Raw genomic sequence first — 21,481 nt, forward strand, 5'->3', positions numbered from 1 at the left:
TCTTTTATTGTACAGAGCTGGTTATTTGCCTCAGAATATTCCTTTGGAGATTATCAGATACCTTTCAGAGGAGAAGGATTTTCTGCCTTGGCATGCTGCCAGCCGAGCTCTTTATCCTCTAGATAAATTGCTGGACCGCACAGAGAACTACAACATCTTCAATGTAAGAGATACTGTCTTCCTCTGTTTTTTTCACACAGCCTGCTTCCTTTTTTCGCTTTCTTTCTTTCTCTCACTCTCCTTCCTTTCATTGCCAAGGGTTGAACTGTTCCCCAGTCAGATACTTTAAATGACCTAGGGTTATGAGCTTTCTTCCTAATCATAGCAGTTGTCAAGCTTTGGTTCATTTGCATTTGAACAGTGATAACTGTTGTTTGAGGCATATATGATTAGTAAAAGGAAAGCTAATTATCCCTCCTATTAAATATTATGGCAAATAAAGTATTTCACTTGAAGGAGCCAAAGTAATCTATTTCCAGATTTCCTCTTTTGAGGAGCCCCATGGTGATATTTAGGTTGGTGCCCAAGCTCAGCAAGGACACCAAGTGCAGGCACAACTGAATAGGATGCACGCAACTGAAGTAAAGATTTTTAGTCATTATTTCATCCAAAAGTCATGGTGAATTCAATGCAGTTACCTTAATTAACAAGGATTAAATCGCCATTGAATCAAAAGCCCATTCGTAATTGGGTCCGAAGGGACAGCAGTAACAGCTAGCAGTAAATAATTAAGATAGACATGACAAACATTTTAACATTTTACCTGAAAAAAAAAAATTATAGCTACGCTGAAGCATGGTTTATGAAGTACACAGAATGTGAGGGTAGCCAGTAACAATTATGAACTCTTGGGCGTTTTTGTTTGCTATGAATTTTATGTACTCTACATATTTTAAATGGCCGATATACTGTAATTTTGTAGACCCTTCAAATGAAGGAACTCTTTACAGCCAGAAAAGTGTAAAGGTGCTTTTTTTCTTCTCAAACATATATTTGCTTGTGTCTGTGTCCACAAACACACATGCTTAGACAGCAGGAAGCTAGAGGTGGCTGTATGTATGTATATATGTATAAGTACATACGTGTATATATATGCACACACATACACAAAGCTACCTGCTGACATGGACAATTATTTTTGTAGAACATATACTACAGATTAATAAAGACACAATGAAATTCTTCATGAACCTGCCATGTAGGCCTACATGGAAACTAGAGCCATAATACAAAATTACGTTGAAATAATTTGCATGTTTAGTCTATTGCTAACTGCACAGAAAAATTCTTATGAGTGTGCCATTGCTATTTCACTTTTAATCATGGCTGTGTAAAGAAAACACAATTTCAATAAATAAGGCCAGTAAAATTCACAGCTGGGTTGTGTTTTATCACTGCTGATGGGAGCTTTGAAAGCAGAGGTGATAGCAGAGGAAATAAAAAATATTTTTAGTCACAGAATAACATACATGCTAAAGAAAGCTGCACTATGAATCTCCTTTTGTGTTGACATCATATATACATGCCTGTGCATTCACAATAATAAAACAGATGCTCTCCTATGCAGGTCTTTATATCTCAGTTCTCTTCTTCAAATGGGTGATTTCCACTGGCAAAAGATTACATTGAATACAATGACAGTGGTTTCCCTCACGACTGGTCAGAATATGTAAATATGTCTCCTGTGTAAAAAGTAAAAGTAATTAAAATAGCTCTTGGGCTTGCTTTGTTTTTTAACCACACCAAGAACCTAAACTTAAAGCATAGTGTCACTAAATATATAAATTTATTTGTGGCCACATTTTTCTGTATTCTGAAGTCAATTGACTGTACTTACGTAACGTTTTTACCATGGCTATGGATATTAAACAATATTCTTCTAAAAGTGAACATGCCCAATGCTGTTGAGATTGGCCATAGAGTAGAAATTAAGCTGTTGCCACTCTTGCAACTTTTCAGCTGTGTATTGTGAGTTCAAAATAGCATGTAAGAAGCTTTTTTAATTGATGGGGCTTATAACAATAAATTGTCATATACTAGGCATCTAATCAAATAGCTGTTCTACAGAGTCTTCTCACTATAGCAATGAAGGAGGATTGCAAGTGGACATGTTGCTTTGCTAAATGGAGATCAAAATCTTTGGAAAGTTGGACATTATTTGAGGGTAAAAAGGCAAAAACTCAATAGTCAGTAGCGTTTGAATTCCAAATAAAAAATAAATGTTAACATTAAATATATTTTTCTTTCCCCCCTCAGGAGTATATTTTAAGACAAGTTGCCTCAATGTATCTCAAGCTCGGATGGCCAACGAATAATTTAAACAAATCGCTTGTTCAAGCATCATACCAACATGAGTACTGTTTCATTTCTTTTTTTCTGTTTGATTGTTTGTGGGATATAGTTGTAATAATGCATTCTCCTAAAATTTGGTCTCGTCTTCAGCATGCCATACTTCCCTAACTCTGTCATCCTGTTTTTCTTTTCTGGGAGAGCAGCAGATCCTGTGAGATTAATTTCTTTCCTGAGATTGGAGAACATGATTTCCTAAGCCTTATTTTAGTATCTGACTGCACTAGATATTTAAGAACTTGGAATCATGTGACCACAGAGGTCAGGGAGAGTGCATAGTGTAAATGGGGGCTGGTTTTGGTCCACAACCCTTTATTTGTTGCAGCAGCTGTAGGCATTAAACTGACACTGGGATTTGTATAGCTAGATTATCTTTGCTATTTGCCCAACTATCAGTTGATGCCACTGTTACAAGAAACAGCTTTTTGTAAACATTCAAACACATTTATTAATGCAGCCTTATTGCTTTCTTGAATTTGGACAGAGAGTTGCATCGGGAAGTCATCATGTTGGCCTGCAGCTTCGGTAACAAACACTGTCACCAGCAGGCTGCAACGTTAATCTCGGATTGGATTTCTAGCAATAGGAACCGGTAAGTGGAACTGAAATGTGTATTTCCCATTTCTCCTTCTCAGAGGCAATACAGCTGGCATGCTCTTCCTCTCCTGCCTGCCCCTGTCCATGGTGCCTCGTTCTGCAGAGTGGTATGGGAGGAAGCAGAGGTCACTGGCTGTTATTTAAAAATGACTGTGGGGCTTCAGAATGAATTATTTACCTATGCATGTATGAGTGGGTGAAGGGGACACCCACGTAGCCTCTGCCCCCTCCTGATAAATTGCTGTCAGGCAATTAACGTGCTAGAAGGTGAGAAGATGTGTTCTAAGGAAGGGTTTAAACGAAGAAAGATTAGTGATCGCCACATTGGCAGACCAACACGGAGGCTGTGTTGGGGCAAGAGAGCAGAAAGTGCTAAGTGATGAAAGAAGTGAGAGAGGTTAGAGGCAGAACGACTGAGAAGTAAGAAAGGAGACAATCTATTTTAGGGTAATATTATGAAGTACTTAAGGATGAAGACTTGGAAATTAATGCAGGAATACATGGAAAACGTCACGTGAGGTCTCAGAGATGGGATGATATGATAGCTGATGTGTTGAGCACGAGCAGCACTGTAGGGGCTTGACAGCATGTCCGTGGTTTAACGTCAGCTGGTAATTTAAGCCCCACGCAGCTGCTCACTCCCTTGCCCCTCACCCAGAGGGATGGGGAGGAGAATTGGAAAGGAAGGTAAAACTTGAGGGTTGAGATAAGAACCGTTTAATAATTGAAATAAAATAAAAATGAAAGAACAATAATAATAATAACAGTTATAATGAAAAGGAAAGAGAGGGGAGGGGAATGAAATCCAAAGGGAAGGGATGAAAGAAAACAAGTGCACAAATACAGCTGCTCAGCACCTGCTGGATGATGCCCAGCCAGTCCCCGAGCAGTGAGCAGAAGGCCCCAGCAACAGACACCCCACACACCGCCCCCCCAGTTTATATACTCAGCATGATGTCCCATGGTATGGAATATCCCTTTGGCCCGTTCAGGTCAGCTGTCCTGGCTGTGTCCCCTCCCGGTTTTCTGTGCCCCTCCAGCCCTCTGGCTGGCAGGGCCTGAGAAACTGAAACGTCCTTGACTGAGTATAAACATCACCCAGCAGCAACTAAAACCATCAGTGTGCCACCAGCACTGTTCTCACACCAAAGCCAAAATGAAGCACTGCACCAGCTGCTAAGAAGAAAACTCTATCCCAGCCAAAACCAGTACACAGCAGATATGTAAGTTAGGCTGTCCAGACACAGGTTTATTCAGCTGAGGCAAGAGAACACAGGCCATGGATGGTGTATGAAATTTATCTTTTAAAGTTAAGCACCTCAGAAATGATATATTACTGAAAATACAAATATTTAAGTGTGTATTGACCTATGGACACTGAGATAAGTACAGAGTATAGGTTAGGACTATGACTTCTTGGGAAAGCATGATGGATTTTCTGATTATATGGAATGCGGGTGTAGAAGTACTTGTGTAAGTACATCATATGATATTTTGTTTTAAAGGAAATTATTGTACTTTCAAGTAACCAAGAAAAAAAAGAAAAGAAAAAATCTTACATTTTTATCCCAATCTTGTACAAGCTCTGCAAAAGGATCAGATCTCTATAGATACAGAGGCAGGTAGGATTTTTCAAAGACATCTTGAGCCAATCAGGTGGTTTTTTGCAATTAAAACATGTCCATCTGTAATCTTTGAAAATCCTTTACAGGCATACCCGTTTACATAAGTACCTGAGTGTTGCCTAAAACCAGCCATGAACAGGGCATAAATGGAAATTGCATTCCTATATGACTTTGAAACTTCTGAAAAAAAAAAATATGTTGAGACTATGACTATAAGCCTTTAAACCTTTAAATAAGCCATATGAGAGGGAGCGGGTTTTCTTGTGTACGATGATACCAGCTATATTTACTATGAAATATATACACTGGGGTTTTATACGAATTCTTACTGTCAGTAGCAACAATCAGTATGAAACTATTCAAGAGTAGATTAAAGAGAAAGAATCATTGGAAACAATCTGCAAAAGTAATTTACTTAGATATTAATTTGCAAAAATAGTTAGTCAAACCTAGTGCCACCTATTAACATGCACAGCAGTAGATTATTCATTGTTAAAAAGCTGTCACCCTGCAATGCTTTCTCCCACCCTGTGTCTTCATCCTTTCCAACAAGACTGAAGAAAGAGGCATCAGGAGGAAAAGAAAAAAAAAAAAAGCAGCTTATTGCTTTGCTACCAATAGCAAGAAAGGAAAGGAATAAATTTAAGGAGCCATCCGAAGATTTGTCTTAACCTTTCTATGAGGCCATTCTTGCGAGCAAAAAATTGTGGTTGCCAGCATATGACAAGTATTATGACAAAAACATCACAGCAGGGCAGAGGAAGAGAATAGCTACCAAGTTAAAGCAGTGCATTTCTCCAAAGGAACCACACAGTTTTGAAAAACAGTCGCCACAAATAATGTAATTACAGAATACAGATTGACAGTCAGATGATAAACAGGGGTACAACTTGAAAAGAAGTCAGAGACGTGTTTTTATGTATTTCTCAAGATTATAGGATTGGTTCAATTCCCCACCCCAGAATTTTCCAGTTGCTGTTCTCAGAGCAGTCTCACATACCAAATGTAACTAACATATGAGCAGACTAATTTTGTATCTACTTAACATTGAAACGAAATTGTGCAGGCTACTAGGAAATAGCAAGTGGTAGACATAAAATCCACCAGTAACAAAATTTGTAAGGGTCTGTCAGTGTTCTCTTGGGAATGTTCAGACCCTGCTACATCGGAGGTACCCTGTATCACCTTTGCTCAGTTTAAACCAAATCAGACTGAAACCTGAAAATAAAGCAAGGGCTGTTTTCCCTGCTTTTCCACTAACAAAATTATGATGATGGTACAATCACAATTTAATTAACATGGTGTTTGAGTCATGCTTCTGCCTCTTTCAGCACTTCAGAGACTATAGCTATCTCAAGTACAGAGGGCAAGCAGGTAAGTACAAGATACGTGCAGAAAGCCCACTCAACAGGTGCCATTTTCTATTCTTTCTCATCAATCAAGTGTTTTGCTTTTTGATGCCTTTAACAGTTGTTTGTGAATTTGCTGCAAACAGCTACCTCAGAATCTGTAGGAACCACTCAAAGCTTATTTTCTTACAAAGAAGGGGTAAATCATGCTGGTCATCTTTCTTCAGACTTCTCTGACAACTCCTGGTGCGGAAAGCTGGTGACAGGTGCCAAAACTATATGTATCCTTGTGTGTTCCACTCCTTATCAGCAATGAATAAAGTTGTATCTGCTGAAAACTACTCTGAAAGTTCCTGTAGATGGCCTTCCCTCTTCTGAAACAGAACAAAGACATTGACTGATGTGTTGCAGAATGCCTGGTCTTGGTGGGTTTTGCATAGCCAGAGCACAAAGATAGTGTTCCAGGGAACTCAGAGATATTTTTATATACAGATATAATTTGGATTTGACTATAAGACTAAAAATAAAGGCTAATTTGCAGCCTTTCCACCAATCCCCTCCCAAAATCCTTATTCTGGGAGATGAGATGTTTCATACGGTAAGCTAATTTACAAGCAGTGCATGCTGGAAGAAACACGAATTCTTCAAAGCAGTAGAGGCTATGATATTAGGCTTGTGTCACAAAATTCTAATCAATACAAAATTAGGGTATTATTAAGTTAATATGTGGTGTTATATACCACATAAATTCACAGGTGGTAAATCATGTAAAGAAGGTTTTTCATTGCCTGACAGTTACTGTAGTTAAAGTTCAAATAATCATAACAGAGAATGTGCAATTAATAATACTGTAGCAATGCTAAAATTCATAACTTTTTAGCCACATTTTTAATCCGTGGCTTTTTAGAAGTTCTTTTGAAATGTTTTTTCTGTTTTACTTGTGGCGTTTAATTATGGAAAAAGTGTTGAGTAATAAACAAATACAGTAACATCTAACTGTGTTTTACCAGCATATGCCTACAGTTGCTGTGGGTTTTAGTAATTATATTTAGTTGGATAGGTCCAGAAATTAATTACCATCTACTCTTCACTGTAGGGGATTGAAATAATCATAATAATCAGTTACTGTTGGTACTTTGTAATTACATGTTCTTTACTGTGCAAATAATTTGCCAGTGTTCACCAAGTAAAATAATGGCCATTCATAGCACAAAGCCGGAGGTCCTCTTTATATTTCCAGCATTATTTGAAAAAAGACATTATATTTCTAACTGTAGCACTTCAGATTTTCTTATGGAATTAATAAAAAAACCAAAGCACATGTGATCTGCAAGTTTAGCCTCAGCGCATGGAAGTAGAAGTCAGCTGAGAGGCTTGAAGGTCTGAATTTCTAAAGTGACTTAGGTGTTGCAGCGCTTCATTTTTAGATGCCTGACTCACAGGGCAGAATCAAATGCTTGGAGTTATGCTTCCTGCAAGGGGATTTGCGAACCTCTAAATTAAGTTAGTGGCAGCCACTATGCTGAGTGAAGAGCCTCTTAACATGAGACTGAAGAGAGAGTGGGCCCTCTTAGGGTCCATCACTACAGTGAGAAAGATACTTATATCGAATGAGTGTGTAAATAGTGATCATAAGAGTTAGAGGTCCTTGCAAAAGGTGACTTTGCCTTTCAAAATTGTCACTAAAACAGGAAAAGGTCTGCTCCTTTTCTTTTCAAACACCACTGGCAGAGAAGCTGTTCCTTAACCCCCATCTAAACAGTGGTTCTGAGATTGTGGTAGAGCTTCAGCTTAGTACCTCAGCCCTGCATCTGCCACATGCAGAAGACAACCCCAATGACCTGTCTTTGAGGAGTTTTGGATAGTATTAAGACACTGCAACGCACTTTCTTGTTCTGGTTGAAGCTCAGCCACTGGGATTTACTTTGCTATCAAAAGAAATAATACAGCTCTCCAGCCTAAAGATGAAAACATTCATCTGAAAGAGGGAGCCTTGGGTACCTGAAATACCAGGATTACTTAGTATGCAAAGAGCTTTAGGTGGTATTGCTCACTGCCACTTTTGCAGGGCAAAACACATTGCTAAAGCAAGGAACATAGCTCTGAAAAAGAAGTTTGGCTCTACGAGAAGCAAACCAAACACATAACATTACACGTAGAAGAGGCTATAAGGAGACAACTGGTTGTACTCGTTTAGGAATTGATACCATATTTTAATCTTTGCAATTTTTAAAAAAGAAGTGATTATTTCTTTTAGCTGAAAATCTGGGATTAGAGTTCAGGGTATGTCTTACAGTCTTGTTAATCAATGAATTCAAGTAATTTTGCTCTTTTTAAATGACTGATGGCTCCAGCACATTTTACTTGCAAGTCTGCATTGCCTTCTGACTTGATAGTTGATATGAAGGCAAACATTTTCAATCTGTTAAGTTGGGATATATGCTACTCCTGTATTGGAGCAATGGAAGCCCTTGAAACTTCCATGCTGATGTTCAGAATACAAACGTAGCAGAAAACATACAAGCACATTGACATGTCCCTCTATAGTTTGAGAATGTAAGGTTTCTGGGATTCAGTCAACAGCAGAATGCTGTTCAAGAGAAGCTACTGTTGGCTGAAAATTAAGATGTTTGCTTCTACCTTCATTTAACTGAGCTCATCCCTATGAAGCTCTTTCATGTGTGAAGAAATACATTATTCACACTCCTTAGATATAACAGCATTGTGGTTCAGCCTAAAAAATTAACAAAATTACCATACAATGACTGCCTGAGCTTGAGGATCAGCCTTGTTAACCCCTTTAACCTTCACTGCGTATCTATTCTGAAAGAAAAACATGTTTCTAAGAGGATTAGCATTTTCAGACTTTCTGCCTTGGATAGACTAAGTAAATGTGTATTTCTGAGGTTCAAGAAAGTATTTGTGGAGAGCTGCAATCTGTAAACTCCTGACAAGAGATATCCTAACAACAGGGAACATGTGAATGCACACTATGATGGCTCGAAGTATAACTTAGCCGTACACACAAGCGTGTTTTTGCAAACCTCTCTGTGGGTGCAGGCATGATTTTCTTCCAGCTACTGCTGCCATCCATCAGCTACAGGTTGCCACGTACACAGTTCTGCTGGCAAAGTGGACCGTGGATGTATGTTTGCTTGAGGCAAAGTTCGACCGGACAGCATGAATGTGTGAGTAAGTGAGAGCTGCACCGAACTCAGACAGTTGATTTTGCCTTCAGTAGAAAAAGGAATGTTTTATTGTGGTTCTGTTAGTAGGGTTGTGGTGATACTATTATTTTGCCAATATACAGCAGTGAGCAGTGGGAGATGATAGTATCGCATCAGACGCAATTATGTGGCAATGTTTCTTTAAGATGTTACTGGACCAGTTGGGAGCCTCCCCAGCTAGTCATAACCACTTCAGTTTGCTCTTTCTTTTTTCTTTAGAAGTGTAACCATTTCTATTTATTGGTTGCTGCCTTTCAAATGGAAGCAAAGTACCTTAATTAATTGCCTCAATACCCCTAGAAAACTTACTGTAAATGGATTTGATTGATCCAGACTTCATATCACTTTAGGGTGGTTTTAGATTTCATGCAGTTTTTACTATTTTTACTATTATTCTTCTGTCACAAGCACTCTGATCAATTTTGTTTACTTGGAATACTGCCTTACAGGTACAATATATTGAAAAAAAAAATAATGGAAAAACCCAATATTCCACACACCATCAAACTTGTCTAAAGTGAGAGTTGCATTCAGCTGTCTGCAAATTTGGTGTCTCTTGTCTTTGCACCTGTTATGCTGACCTTATGGTTGATGGCAATCTGCTAATCTTTGATGAACAGAGCTAAGCTGGCTATGCTATTTGGAAAGGAGAGCTAATGTTCAATACTTAGCTTCTTTCTAATACTTGTTTTTCTTTTTTTTGCAATTCTGAGCGTATGTTCAGCCTACACTTTCTAACACAAGTGATAGGAAGGCATGGGTTTTTTCTTTTTTTCTGTCTCTTAAGGAAAGCAATGCTCAGATGAATAGATGATGTTTGCAGTGGAGTGCAGGCTGCTGCACTGAATTAGACTGAAGTCACCACTATTCTGTAGCCCATGGGTTTATGAAGTTTGCATCTGTCTGTCTTCATGAATGAGAAGTAGAGACTACCAGACGATCCTGCCTGTAAATCTAGATGTTTTGAATCTGGTCTGGTCTCTAATCATCCAGGTTGTTCTGAGAAGTCTTGAGCTGCTGATATGGGGCCAGAGATCTCTGAAAGTAGAATATGCCATGAATTTTCTTGTTCAGTCTGTGGGTTTCAAGTCAGAACACTTCTGTATGTCATTTTGCACTATAGAAACTACTTTTGGTTACTAAAAAATGAAATTGGGATCTTGGATGATTGCATCCTAGTACTCAATTACCTCATTTAATCTTTGTAAGTCTAATAATGTGAATATTGTCTTTTCCAGTGACTTCTGTTTGCCATTTCAAAGACTTTCATGACATTGCTGTGACCGTCACAAACACTAGTTAATTCTTTATCAGTCTTAAGAAAGGTACAAGTTATGAAATAAGATGATTTCCATCACTTAATTTGAACAAAGACAGTGATAAAAAACAAGCCTAATTTGAGAGTACTAAATCCCCGTACTTTTTTGTGCGGAATTTGTATTTCCTCTGCAAGGAACAATGGATTCGGGTCCATCCAGCTGCCTGAATTGGCAGTGTGCTTATTTGGATGGACCTTTAACTACTCAATAGAAATGGCACCAGAAAAATAAATTGCACTGCAGGAGTGTAAGGAGACTGTAACGTGTCTATAAATGAAACTAACCATAGATCTGAGGGAGTGGTAATTAACAAATTACCAGTCATTAATTGAGTTCATTTCAATGAAATCTGGCTTAGGTGATAGAAAATCAAATGTTTTTCCAAACAAAGTATTTTTTCTTCTCCCTTATTTCTCTCTCTAATGACTTGATATGCATAATTTTTTTGTTTTGTTTCACATGGGCACACTATTGCTACAGTCTTGCAACAACTTATAAATATACTTATGTTTAACCACCCTCATAAGTATTTGTGGGAACGTGGCCAACAGGTTAATTATGTTTGTTAGTTGCTTGGAAGAGGCACTAGCTTTTTTCACGGGTTTGATGCCCACCAGCTATTTTTGGAAATCAATAGCAGCAAACATGAAAAAATGAGAGTTATTTTCATTTTTTTCACACATGAATGTCTGATAAATGTAAAACAATAAAATAGATCCCTTCTTCTGTGTTCTCAACCCCTAGAAGTTTTAATTACTGAAAAAATTCAGGCATAGCTATTCATACATTTTGAATTGTTACTGGAACTTTGCCAGCTAATGTCAGCCGGTGTTGCTGAAGTGATTTAACTAATTAATAGGTTGTTACAACGTTTGAGTAGAATCTTGCACTCAAGTCAATAAAACTGTTTAAGAAGGAAGAAAACACTGTTGAGTGCATGAGTTAATCAAGGAGATAGTGCTCTGAAAGACCATCTGGGGACTATGTCTGAAAAGAGAGAGGATTTTGTCTTGTGAACAACAAAACTTGGCTTCATGGGGCAGATGGTTCAGGTGGCACTTCTGCCTGCTAACTTCAGTGTGTGATCACAAATAAAGTGATCAGACACAAATCGCTTATGTGTAGCGATTATGGATTAGCAATAATTAGTTTGCAATCCTTAGAAGTTAGATAGATTTGTCTCCAATTTTCTCATTCAGGAATGATCTCTTCACAACCCTGCAGAACCATTGAACAGAAAGGGCCATATTTTTGTTGCAAAAACTGTCCAGAAAGGACAAAACAAGGATATCTGCTGAGGGATTAGTCTCAGAAAGAAGTGCTTAACTCACCACTCAGTCATTAAAATCAGTGTTGAGGAGCTTGAGCATGCTAGTCACGTGTTAGTCAGACCCATGCAATACCTGAAGCTCTGAAGCAGAGAACTGGGATTGAGGAGATGTGTCTGTGCATAGCTTTGCCACAGACACCAAGAAGCCACATCCTCAGTTAATATCCCCTGAATTCAATGCGTGATAGGCAGCTGGATGTCAAGCCCGTGACAGCTCTGTGCCTCAGTTTTCAAGGGGAAATGCTGCCCTTTCTTTTCAGATTGGGTTTGTGCCAGCAGTGTGCAGTGGTGCCAGCAGCGTGGCTCCTGGACTCTGTAATAGACCATGGGAGTATAGGCAACTAAACATTGCGTGGTGCTGTTCCTCATAACAGAATCTGTGTTTCAGATCTGCCAAGAAAGTACCAGTGCTCCATTGTTATTTGTTATCTGAGCCTTGTAACTTATTAAGTGAGACTATAAATATAGTCATCAAGAAAAATAGACCTAAGTTGAATGTTAAATAGTTGCAAAAATAAAAATTAATGTTTCTGATTAATTTTCTTTCTCAAATAGTACCCTAAATGGTATTGAAATTTGTCACTTAATCAAAGAACTGTCTAAACTGTGTGCTATTACATTTCGAAAAAATAGAACACAATTTGCCCAGAAGATAAATAATTATGGTCCAATTTTGTAAGTGTATCTCCAGTTGTAAGAACATACTTTAAATAGGAGCAAGTATGTACCAATTAATTATAACTTAGAAGATTATTCTTAGCTCATTGTAGAGTTTTATTATTCAGTCTTGAAAAAAAATCCCTGTAAAGACACATCACAATTTTAATTAATTTTTTTCTAACTGTTTAATTTTTAATTTTTTCCCAAAGTGTTTAATTTTTAAACATGAGCTCTGCTAGCTACATATTTCATTCTCACCATCATATCTGTTAAGCAAGAAAAATAAAGTTAAATAAATTGGATCAGTATTCAAATAAAAGCCATTTAAAATGATGCTTTCAAAAATTAATCTTTATCTTTATTCTTCTGAAGTGTCCATCAATCATATTAGCTCTTTAAATATGAGCAGCCTTGAAGGCCCAGATAAGGTTTAATGTAACATGGGGATACGTTCTGCAGTGTTACTACCTAAGCGGTACTGAAACAATGGTAATTTTATCCACTTGATCCAGTTAATACAGAGGGAAAACATTTCACATGCTGATCTAGTGCCTTGGAACTGCAATCTTGGAACATTTTACATGAAGATATAAAAATAAAAAATCTGTAGACTGGGGAGATTTCACATGTTTAGGTAACAATTAAATGCAAAACCATAATGACTGGAGGAGAGAGAAAGAAAAATCCCCACAAATGGAGAAAATTCAGTTAGAGGGCTCTTTGTTGAGGCAATAGTTAAAGAGAAATTACTTTGAGGATACTCACATTTTCATAAACAATTTTCCTTTCCACAAGAAGAACCCTCCTGTCTACAGTCCTGATTACAAGCCTCTCACAGAAGTAATCTGTAGTTTTTCGTAACCATAGGTTTTGCAGTTTCTGAAGCTAAGCCAGTTAAAATCAGTATTTGTTTTGATGTCTTGGTTTGTAGGGACGAGTTTTTTTCACATTATCCTAGTGACTTAGCTTATAGATAGAGACCTAAAACCTTCCCTGGAGCAACTGGTTGGACTTTATTGAGTAGATCTGCTGCAGTACTGCAAGTATGCTATTACCGATTTGGTGGCAATAGAGTTTTCTTAGCAAGGAGCATAATGACATTTACAATATGGGCATGGGATCAGTGCTATCACTTGTCTTAAGTCCTCCTTCCTTGTCAGAGCATGGAAATGACCTTGCATTCACTGACCACACCGCTGCTAAAATTGCTGGTGTTGGCCCTTAGAATGTAAAAATAGAGTAGCTGGCAAAGCCCGTTGAATTGTTACGTTTCACAGTAATTTTCAAAAATGTAAACCTCACAAGTGAGCAATGCTGACCTTTCTGGGGTTAGACATCCACTCCTAGGGTACCTCTGCTACTGACTGTACTAGCCAAACACAGAGTGACGGTCCTTCCAGCACACAGTTCTTCCCTGAATTAATGGGGCAATCAACCAAAAAAGAATTACCTTTTCAGTGCCTTATAGTTCCTTAGAGTATCTGTTGGCTGAACTGCATCTCTTGTAGTAAACCAGAGATAATATTTCTGCCAGCAAACTCAGGAAAAACTATGTGTGTGTCTAAGAAAATGATTTAGTGTTTGTCAAGATATAAAGTCCTTCCTTCATTGAAATAAGACTTGACTGGGTTCAGTTCATCTTCATATTCAGATATCGTATGATAAGACAGATTGGGGGCAAGGGGTTGGTTGGTCCCATGGTCAGGATAGCATCCCTTAGTCCTTTTGGTTTAGCATGTGTTCTCATGACTGCTGTCAGTGTATGAAATGTCAAACTAAAACCAAAAAAAGTCTTAAGCTGGTAAGGAAGTTGTGCTTTAAAGACAAATAACGTAGTATATCAGAAAGTCAAGACACAATGATAATTAATATCACTTTCACATTCTATACAGTATATGTGTATATGGCCGCATATTTATGTTGCTGTAATTGCTGACCCAAAGTTTTGAGAGCTGCAGTTATTTAGAAAACTTCAAGCCTCATTCTAAGTTAATAGAAGCCAACAGAAAAGCAGCACCTAAATATCTGCTCCATTAATTTTAGTGTCTTGATGTCTTGTGTTTGAATATGTATTCTTAATTTTCTGTGATAGACTCAATTTTATGCAGTTTCATTTGCGTGCACATTCTGAAACAAGGGTAGGATGCATAAAAATAAACTGTTGATATTCATTACTGTTGAAATATTGCTTCAATATTTATTATTTATTGCTTTCAATATTGAAATATTGTTGAAATATCTATATTAATGATAGACTTTGAGTAAGAAGTGCAAATTCCATTTCAGTGAAATGGAAATTCAGCACCTAGCACGTATGGATAATTCTGTAAATGTCAACCAAACTCACATTTTACTAATGTTAACTCTGGATTTGAGAATCAAAATTCAGTAGTATGGAAAGGCTGGTGAAAGTTTTCATTTTTTTTCTTTACTGCCCATGTATGTTTAAACATTATTTCTTTTAATGGATCTGGTTAGCTTTAAGGATTTTCGTACTTCCTTGGTCTTGGCATAGCAGTTCTATAGGGACCACAGAAGCAGTTGCATAGAACATACATAAGCCAATACCTACTGATCCTGGGTAAATCTGAGAAGAGTTACTAACTTTTTTCAAGATTCTAAGATGTTTACAGGAAGCATCAAGGGGAGAAATTGTGGAACGTGCATTTTTTGGAGGTCCCATCTATGTGTTGGTGACATGTAGGATTTGCTTGAGCTATGTGGTCATAACCATAGCAGTGCTGATTGCCTGCGTGGCTTGGGATGTGCATATTCTCACACGGCAATTTGGTGATGAGAGGAGAAGAAACAGTAAGATCTTGAATCCATGCCAGGTTCTGCACTGTAATACCAGTCTACCCTGGCCAGATGGAAGCAGTTCATGGCAGAGATCATAGAATCATAGAATCGTTTGGGTTGGAAAAGATGTTCAAGATCATCAAGTCCAACTGTAGTTGCAAGTTGATTAATTGCTCTAGGATTAAGCTTTGACCCAGCAGTACTTCTGGATGAAGACATTGCACCTCTGATTTTGCTTTAGAAGGCAATATTACTGGTGCGTGCTGCACATAGTTAAAGGTTTCTTATTCCTAGTAACATTGAAATGGATTATATTTCTCTTGCCTGCCATTTCAGTTTTGCTTTGGAGAGTTTACTCCTGAATAAATGTCTGGATTTGTCTGCACCAAATGCAAAATACCTCAGTGCTAGTCAAGGCAGCCCTTTGTGGCTCTGTTAGCGTGGGGCTCTGCTAAAAATCTCTAAGCAGCAGCACTATCCTGAGCTATGTCAGCTCAGCAGAAGCAAAATTCATGTGACTGCATCTAAACCTGCAGATACACCCCCTGAGCTGATGACTGCAGTTGCCAGAGAACATGAATAAAACCTCAACCTCCGGATGTTTTTGCTGTTCAGAAAAAGCATAACAAAAAAGCAGTAGGCATTAATTCCCCACAGTTCTTCGGCCAGTAGTAGGAGGAGTGCACTTTTCCCCCTGGTTTTGCCTTAATTTAGCTACATATTCCTGTTACTCTTTTTCTCAAGAAATCATCATAGCTGTTGGGACCAGCTAATGGCATAGAGGCAACAACAGTTTGTAACACTTCAAAGTCATCAATATATGGTTTGTTACCTTGCCTGCCTCCTTCTGAAGTACCGAAGAAGAACCAAAACTTTGAAGTGCTGAAAAACCACACTGGTTTCGTTTTCCAGGGACTCAGACATGTCCAAAGAGATTAGCTGAAGTTTTTTAACAAAAATACTCATCACAGAGCCCAACAATAGAATATTTCAATGGACAAAAGTTTTTTTTTCTGGAGAATGAATAGATGGAAGTAAAAGAACCTCTTTGCTTTTGACTGGGATAGCCCAGTCTATGGTATAAGACATTGGTGAAAGTCTTAAAGTATTGATGTAACCTTTTCTTTCTGTGTTGTGTCAGTTTTGATACCATATTTTACGGAGGTAATTTCATTTTTTGTCCCACTGTATTCGTGCCCAGGGACCGACAGCAGCTGTATCTACTTCCAGATTCTCTAAAGAGGCCTTGCATATGAAGTTTCAGAGTTGTTTCAGCCCGGGTATTAGCAACTGTTTTGGTATAAATTATCAAGAAATGGGGCATTCATTCCTTCCTGCAAATCAGAAACTTATTCCTCTGGGAAGCATCTAGCTTTATCTGCAGGAATACCCTTTAGCTCACAAATATTTCAGGTTCTATGCTTGTATAGGAAACAGAAGCAGGGTAGGCAATTGAAAGCCCAGCTGAGATCTTTTTAGAAGAAAATGGTACATATGCAGATCCTATTCTAGGTCTGAATTTGTCTTCAAGAAGCTTTCATTTAACCCAGTCAGAGTTTATATTACTTGAGCAGTGCTCACAGTTCACAACCATCCTGTGGCATAGCTGGTTTTCTACTGGTATTATATATATGCTGAATTAATGTACTGATCTTTCTATTGTTGTCACTCCTGAAAACAGCATTTTTAAGTAGCATTGTCTCAGTACATCCTTCCTTACTTGCATGTTGCTATATGAAGATGGAGCACTTTTCAGCACAAGCAAGGGGGAGTTTCTGGCTGATCAGCTCCTGTTCTAAAACCTCAGCACTAAGGACAAGAAGAGGAGATTTGGCTTAGAGCCCAGCAACAGGGCGATAAGATCCCATGCTAATTTGGAAAGCTTATGTTACCTGTCCCGCAGGTTATGTGGCACATTATGTCCTGATGAACTGGATGACTATAATTTATACTGTCCTGACAATGTGACTGAGTTAGGAAAAGAATGGCAAACGTGTTACCCATTAGAAAAATCCATTAGGGTAGCCTGGAAGATTTTGGTGGCAGTAAAGAGATGCAAATGTAATCTTCCAAAAAATTATTACTGTTGCACTTTAATTCTGGAGTCTCATAAGTGTAGTCACCTTTGTTCCAAATATCGGGAGGCTGCTTATTTACCACGATGCTCTTACTGATTTCTTTTATAGAATCCCGCTCAATGTGAGAGACATTGTCTACTGTACAGGAGTTTCACTGATGGATGAAGATGTATGGGAGTTCATTTGGATGAAGTTTCATTCTACCACAGCAGTGTCTGAGAAGAAAATATTATTAGAAGCCTTAACTTGCAGTGATGACAGAAACTTGCTCAACAGGTACAAAAATATATATCTGTATCTGTAACTGATTACTGGTAATCAATTCAACATTTATAGATCATTGCCTGAGCTTTGGTCTAAATGAAGAACTTTACTTTTCAAGCACAGGCTTGCTGTCTGTTTAAACTGTCTTCTATTTTTGTATTAATGCATACAAAAATTCACATGTATTATGTCTTTTCACTTCCAAATTTGCCTGTATTCATTGGAAATGATTGAAATCCTATAATAATTGCTATTATTTTTTTGGTATAGCATATCCTTTATTTAAATGTGTTGAGCAGTCTGTCTGATCTTAGTTTTTTCATAAAAATGCACATGTAAAGTTCCACTCTGCTTTTACTGAAATCCTTTTACATCAAGATTTTTATGACTCATAAATGTGACTGGTGTTTGAAATCATAGAAATAAACCACGGAACTCATTTGGAGATTTAAACAAACCATTTGGCAGTGGTCGTGTTTGTTTTTTTCCTGAGAGTTTTCTGATGTGCTGTTGTGAGACTATGTGTTGGTGAAACTAGACAAGATTTTTTTCCCTTGTTTCTCCCACTAGGCTTTTGAATTTGTCTCTCAACTCAGAAGTTGTCCTGGATCAGGATGCAATTGATGTGATAATCCATGTAGCTCGAAATCCACATGGGAGGGATCTTGCTTGGAAGTTTTTCAGAGAAAAATGGAAAATATTAAACACTAGGTAAAGATAAAAAGTCTAAATTTATTTTGATGTAATTTATGTAAGTATCGTATACATATGTAGTCATGTCATGTAAGTTCCTGAATCTAGTCCATGCTCTTTTAATCCAGAAATGGAGGTGTCATTAAATATGAAATACATACATATGAGTCATAAATGCATTTATTCATGGATTATCACACACATGCATAGAAACATTTATCTTTTAGCTATCTCCTTTATATATCTATTACTGTATTGTGTCTGTGCTTATGATAATGAATTCTATCTATATGTCAATTGCTGCAGTTCTACTTTTACATAGATAAAAAAGCAGCACTTCCCAAAGGAATTTTGCTGACTTTACGTCTGATAGAAAAAAAATATCTTTTCAAGAACATTATTTCAACTGTGGCAAAATCCACCAAACTCTTTTTGAAACAGTTCTGTTTTCAAAAGGATGCTAATGTAGTGTCATCCTCTTTCCTCCTCTCTGTGTTTCAGGTGAGTTTCAAGTAACAGAGGAGCAACATTTTGAATTAAAAATAGATGAACAGGAAGGAGACGGGGTTCTTCGTTACACTTACTTCTCTTTCTTTTTGAACAAGTGCTACATGCTCCTATTCAGAAGCCCAGTCAACTTTTTAAAATCCATTTTGATTAAGATCTTGATATTAATTCAATGAATGACAAATTTCTTTAGTTCTTTAGGGACAGCCTGAGGGTCTGAAATATTTCACAGCCGCTCATCTGATACTGACAGGTTAGGAGAGACCACAGCTCAGATGAGGTTCAAGTTCTTAAAGGCAGGTGCCCAAGAACTTCAAACACCCCACACCAGACCACTCCCACAGTGTTGACAGAAAAACTATTGGAGATCTGTTCCATTTTGAACTTATGAGGAACCATCTAGTGTATCACAGAATATTTGAAATGGTATATTTAAGATGCTGTGTTTAAGCAACTAAATCCTAGTGCCTGATGAATACAGGTACAAACATACTATAGATTTCACAGCTCCAAAAGAAGAGTCAAGGAAACTCAGAGACTGTGCAACTTCCTTGAAGATTCAAAAAGTTGTTCATGCTGGTTTGGATAATACTTTATAGTTTGGTGGGATTTTAGAAGAAGTTCAGCTGGAAGAATAGGTCTGAGCTGGAATTGGTTTCAGAAGTTTATATTGCAGGAGAATACTTCTTGAAAGCAATTTCCAAAAATCTTTAAGAGTGCTGAAGAGTTTAAAAATTAAGAATCCTCTGCTTCTGGCATGATTATTCTAGGAACTGGACTTTTACAGAGAAAGTGGATGGCAGGCCCGTTACTATTACGCAACCCAATGCAGTTAGTTATGCTCTGGATAGCAAATAATTTTTCAGGTTCCTCCAGGACAGAGTTTAGGCATAATTCTATTAAAATCTGTATTGCTACAAACACATACTCAGTACTTGTGTCCCGCCTTAGCCAGTACATTGATCTGACAACCTGGCTAACACCTGTGATTTTAGACATGGACAAAGTTAAGCAGCGTAGACAAATGGACAAGATTTAGAAAACTGTACCACATGCCAAATTTTTTGTGTTTTAGTTTTGACAGCTTACCTTCACTTAAAATTTGGATTTTATTTATCTCACTTACATCATTGTCTCAGTTCCTAACAATCATCAAGGCCTCATCAAAAACCTGTTACTGTCCTTCCCTAATAAGAAAATAACAGAGGCTGCCTCTTTGCCCGACACTGACTTTATGCTATCTACATTCAGTTTGATCTCCAAACACAAGTCAGAGCTGCCAAAAGGATTGCAGTGGTTGCATTATTCTGAAAGGGACGGCCAGCTGAGTTTCTGTCAATTGCCAAAAGGTTCAACACAGTGGAAGGAAGTAGTTCATACAAACTGTACATATGTGATATATATAGGAAATAAATTAGTTTTTATTAATTTGTAATTATAGGTTAAAACTCTTTAAGACAGACTTTGAGAGGGTGGAATTAGTCTAACACCTTGGCCCTTAATGTTCAGTGAAACAGTGACATGATAGGATGCAAAATTAGGCTTCTGATTTAAGCTTGCCCCACTAGTACATTTTTAAAATACAAGCTTTATTGCAAAATTATAGTTCAGGTATACTCTGTCCCAAGGCATGTTTTTTCTACAATTTTTTACTTAAACATATTATTTAAATAAATTTAAAGAAATAAGTACATTTAAATTATTATTTAATTTTATTTAAAATAAACCACTGTACAAAACATTGATTTAATAAGGTGCTATCACAATGGTATTTTCCATTGAATTTATTATAAAAAGTGTTGACATTTGAGATAGTAATATGAAGTAGCTGAGGGTGGTTAAATTATACTATAATGCTATTTCCTCTAACTTTGAAACACAGCATGTCGAAGACTTAGAATGACAACAAAATATTGTTATCCCTTTATATTTTTACAATATGCTTGTATTCACATTGTCTGGAAGATATTGATAATGTATAAAGTCTTCAAAATCATTCATATCCCATTTACAAAGGTGATTAGAAATTGAGGTGTTTAACAAGTCTTTCATAAGAAATCCATGCGACTAAGCTAAAATTCGGAAGAAGAGAATTGACAATACTGTGCTTGATTTCCTGTTACTTGAGCATGCACTGCCTTGGCTCCTAAATAATTTTGATCATGTATGCACATGCGTGTCTCTGTGTGAAAATTTAATCCAACAGAATTCCTTCATTCTCAAGTGCTGAATCATTTGTCAGCATTTGGGAATTTGACAGTATTTGGGAAGCCATTTACATCTGTCCAAAGTAAATGGACTATGCTGCCTCTCAAGTCGAGTTCACACAAGTCCAAAGCCCGTACGAATACGAGGCATTGGAGGTTCTCACCCCCAGAAGTAAAGGAGCAGATGGAGAGCCTGTAACTCCAGGATGTTTCCAGGGAGCTCAGACATGTAAGGTCCTGGTTCTGCTGTGCTGTTGTCTTTCCTGTGAAGGCTGGGAAAACGGATATTTGCAAGACCAAACACTTTTTCTGTTTATTCATATATTTCACACCTGCAAAATACTGTTTTGGGAGGTGGCATTTCTATAATTTCTGCCAGCAGAGCCTGTTTAGAAATTGCTGTTAGTGGCTGGGTTTTTACCAAGTGTATGCAATGGGCAGTAATCAGCACAGGTATTTGTGAAAGTATCATTTTCA

General features: G+C 37.6%; 1 protein-coding gene across 1 annotated transcript in view; it reads left to right on the top strand.

Annotated features, from left to right (window-relative positions):
• Positions 1-21,481, top strand: part of TRHDE (thyrotropin releasing hormone degrading enzyme) — a 211,980-nt gene that overhangs the window by 181,828 nt on the left and 8,671 nt on the right. The window contains exons 13-17 of the mRNA XM_040596694.1: positions 16-163; positions 2,257-2,354; positions 2,834-2,941; positions 17,442-17,609; positions 18,168-18,308. Of these exons, the coding sequence (XP_040452628.1) occupies positions 16-163; positions 2,257-2,354; positions 2,834-2,941; positions 17,442-17,609; positions 18,168-18,308 (663 nt within the window). The remainder of the gene's footprint in view (positions 1-15; positions 164-2,256; positions 2,355-2,833; positions 2,942-17,441; positions 17,610-18,167; positions 18,309-21,481) is intronic.

The sequence above is a fragment of the Falco naumanni genome, chromosome 5 (genome assembly GCF_017639655.2).
Source record: "Falco naumanni isolate bFalNau1 chromosome 5, bFalNau1.pat, whole genome shotgun sequence".
In the NCBI taxonomy this organism is placed as follows: Eukaryota; Metazoa; Chordata; class Aves; order Falconiformes; family Falconidae; genus Falco; species Falco naumanni.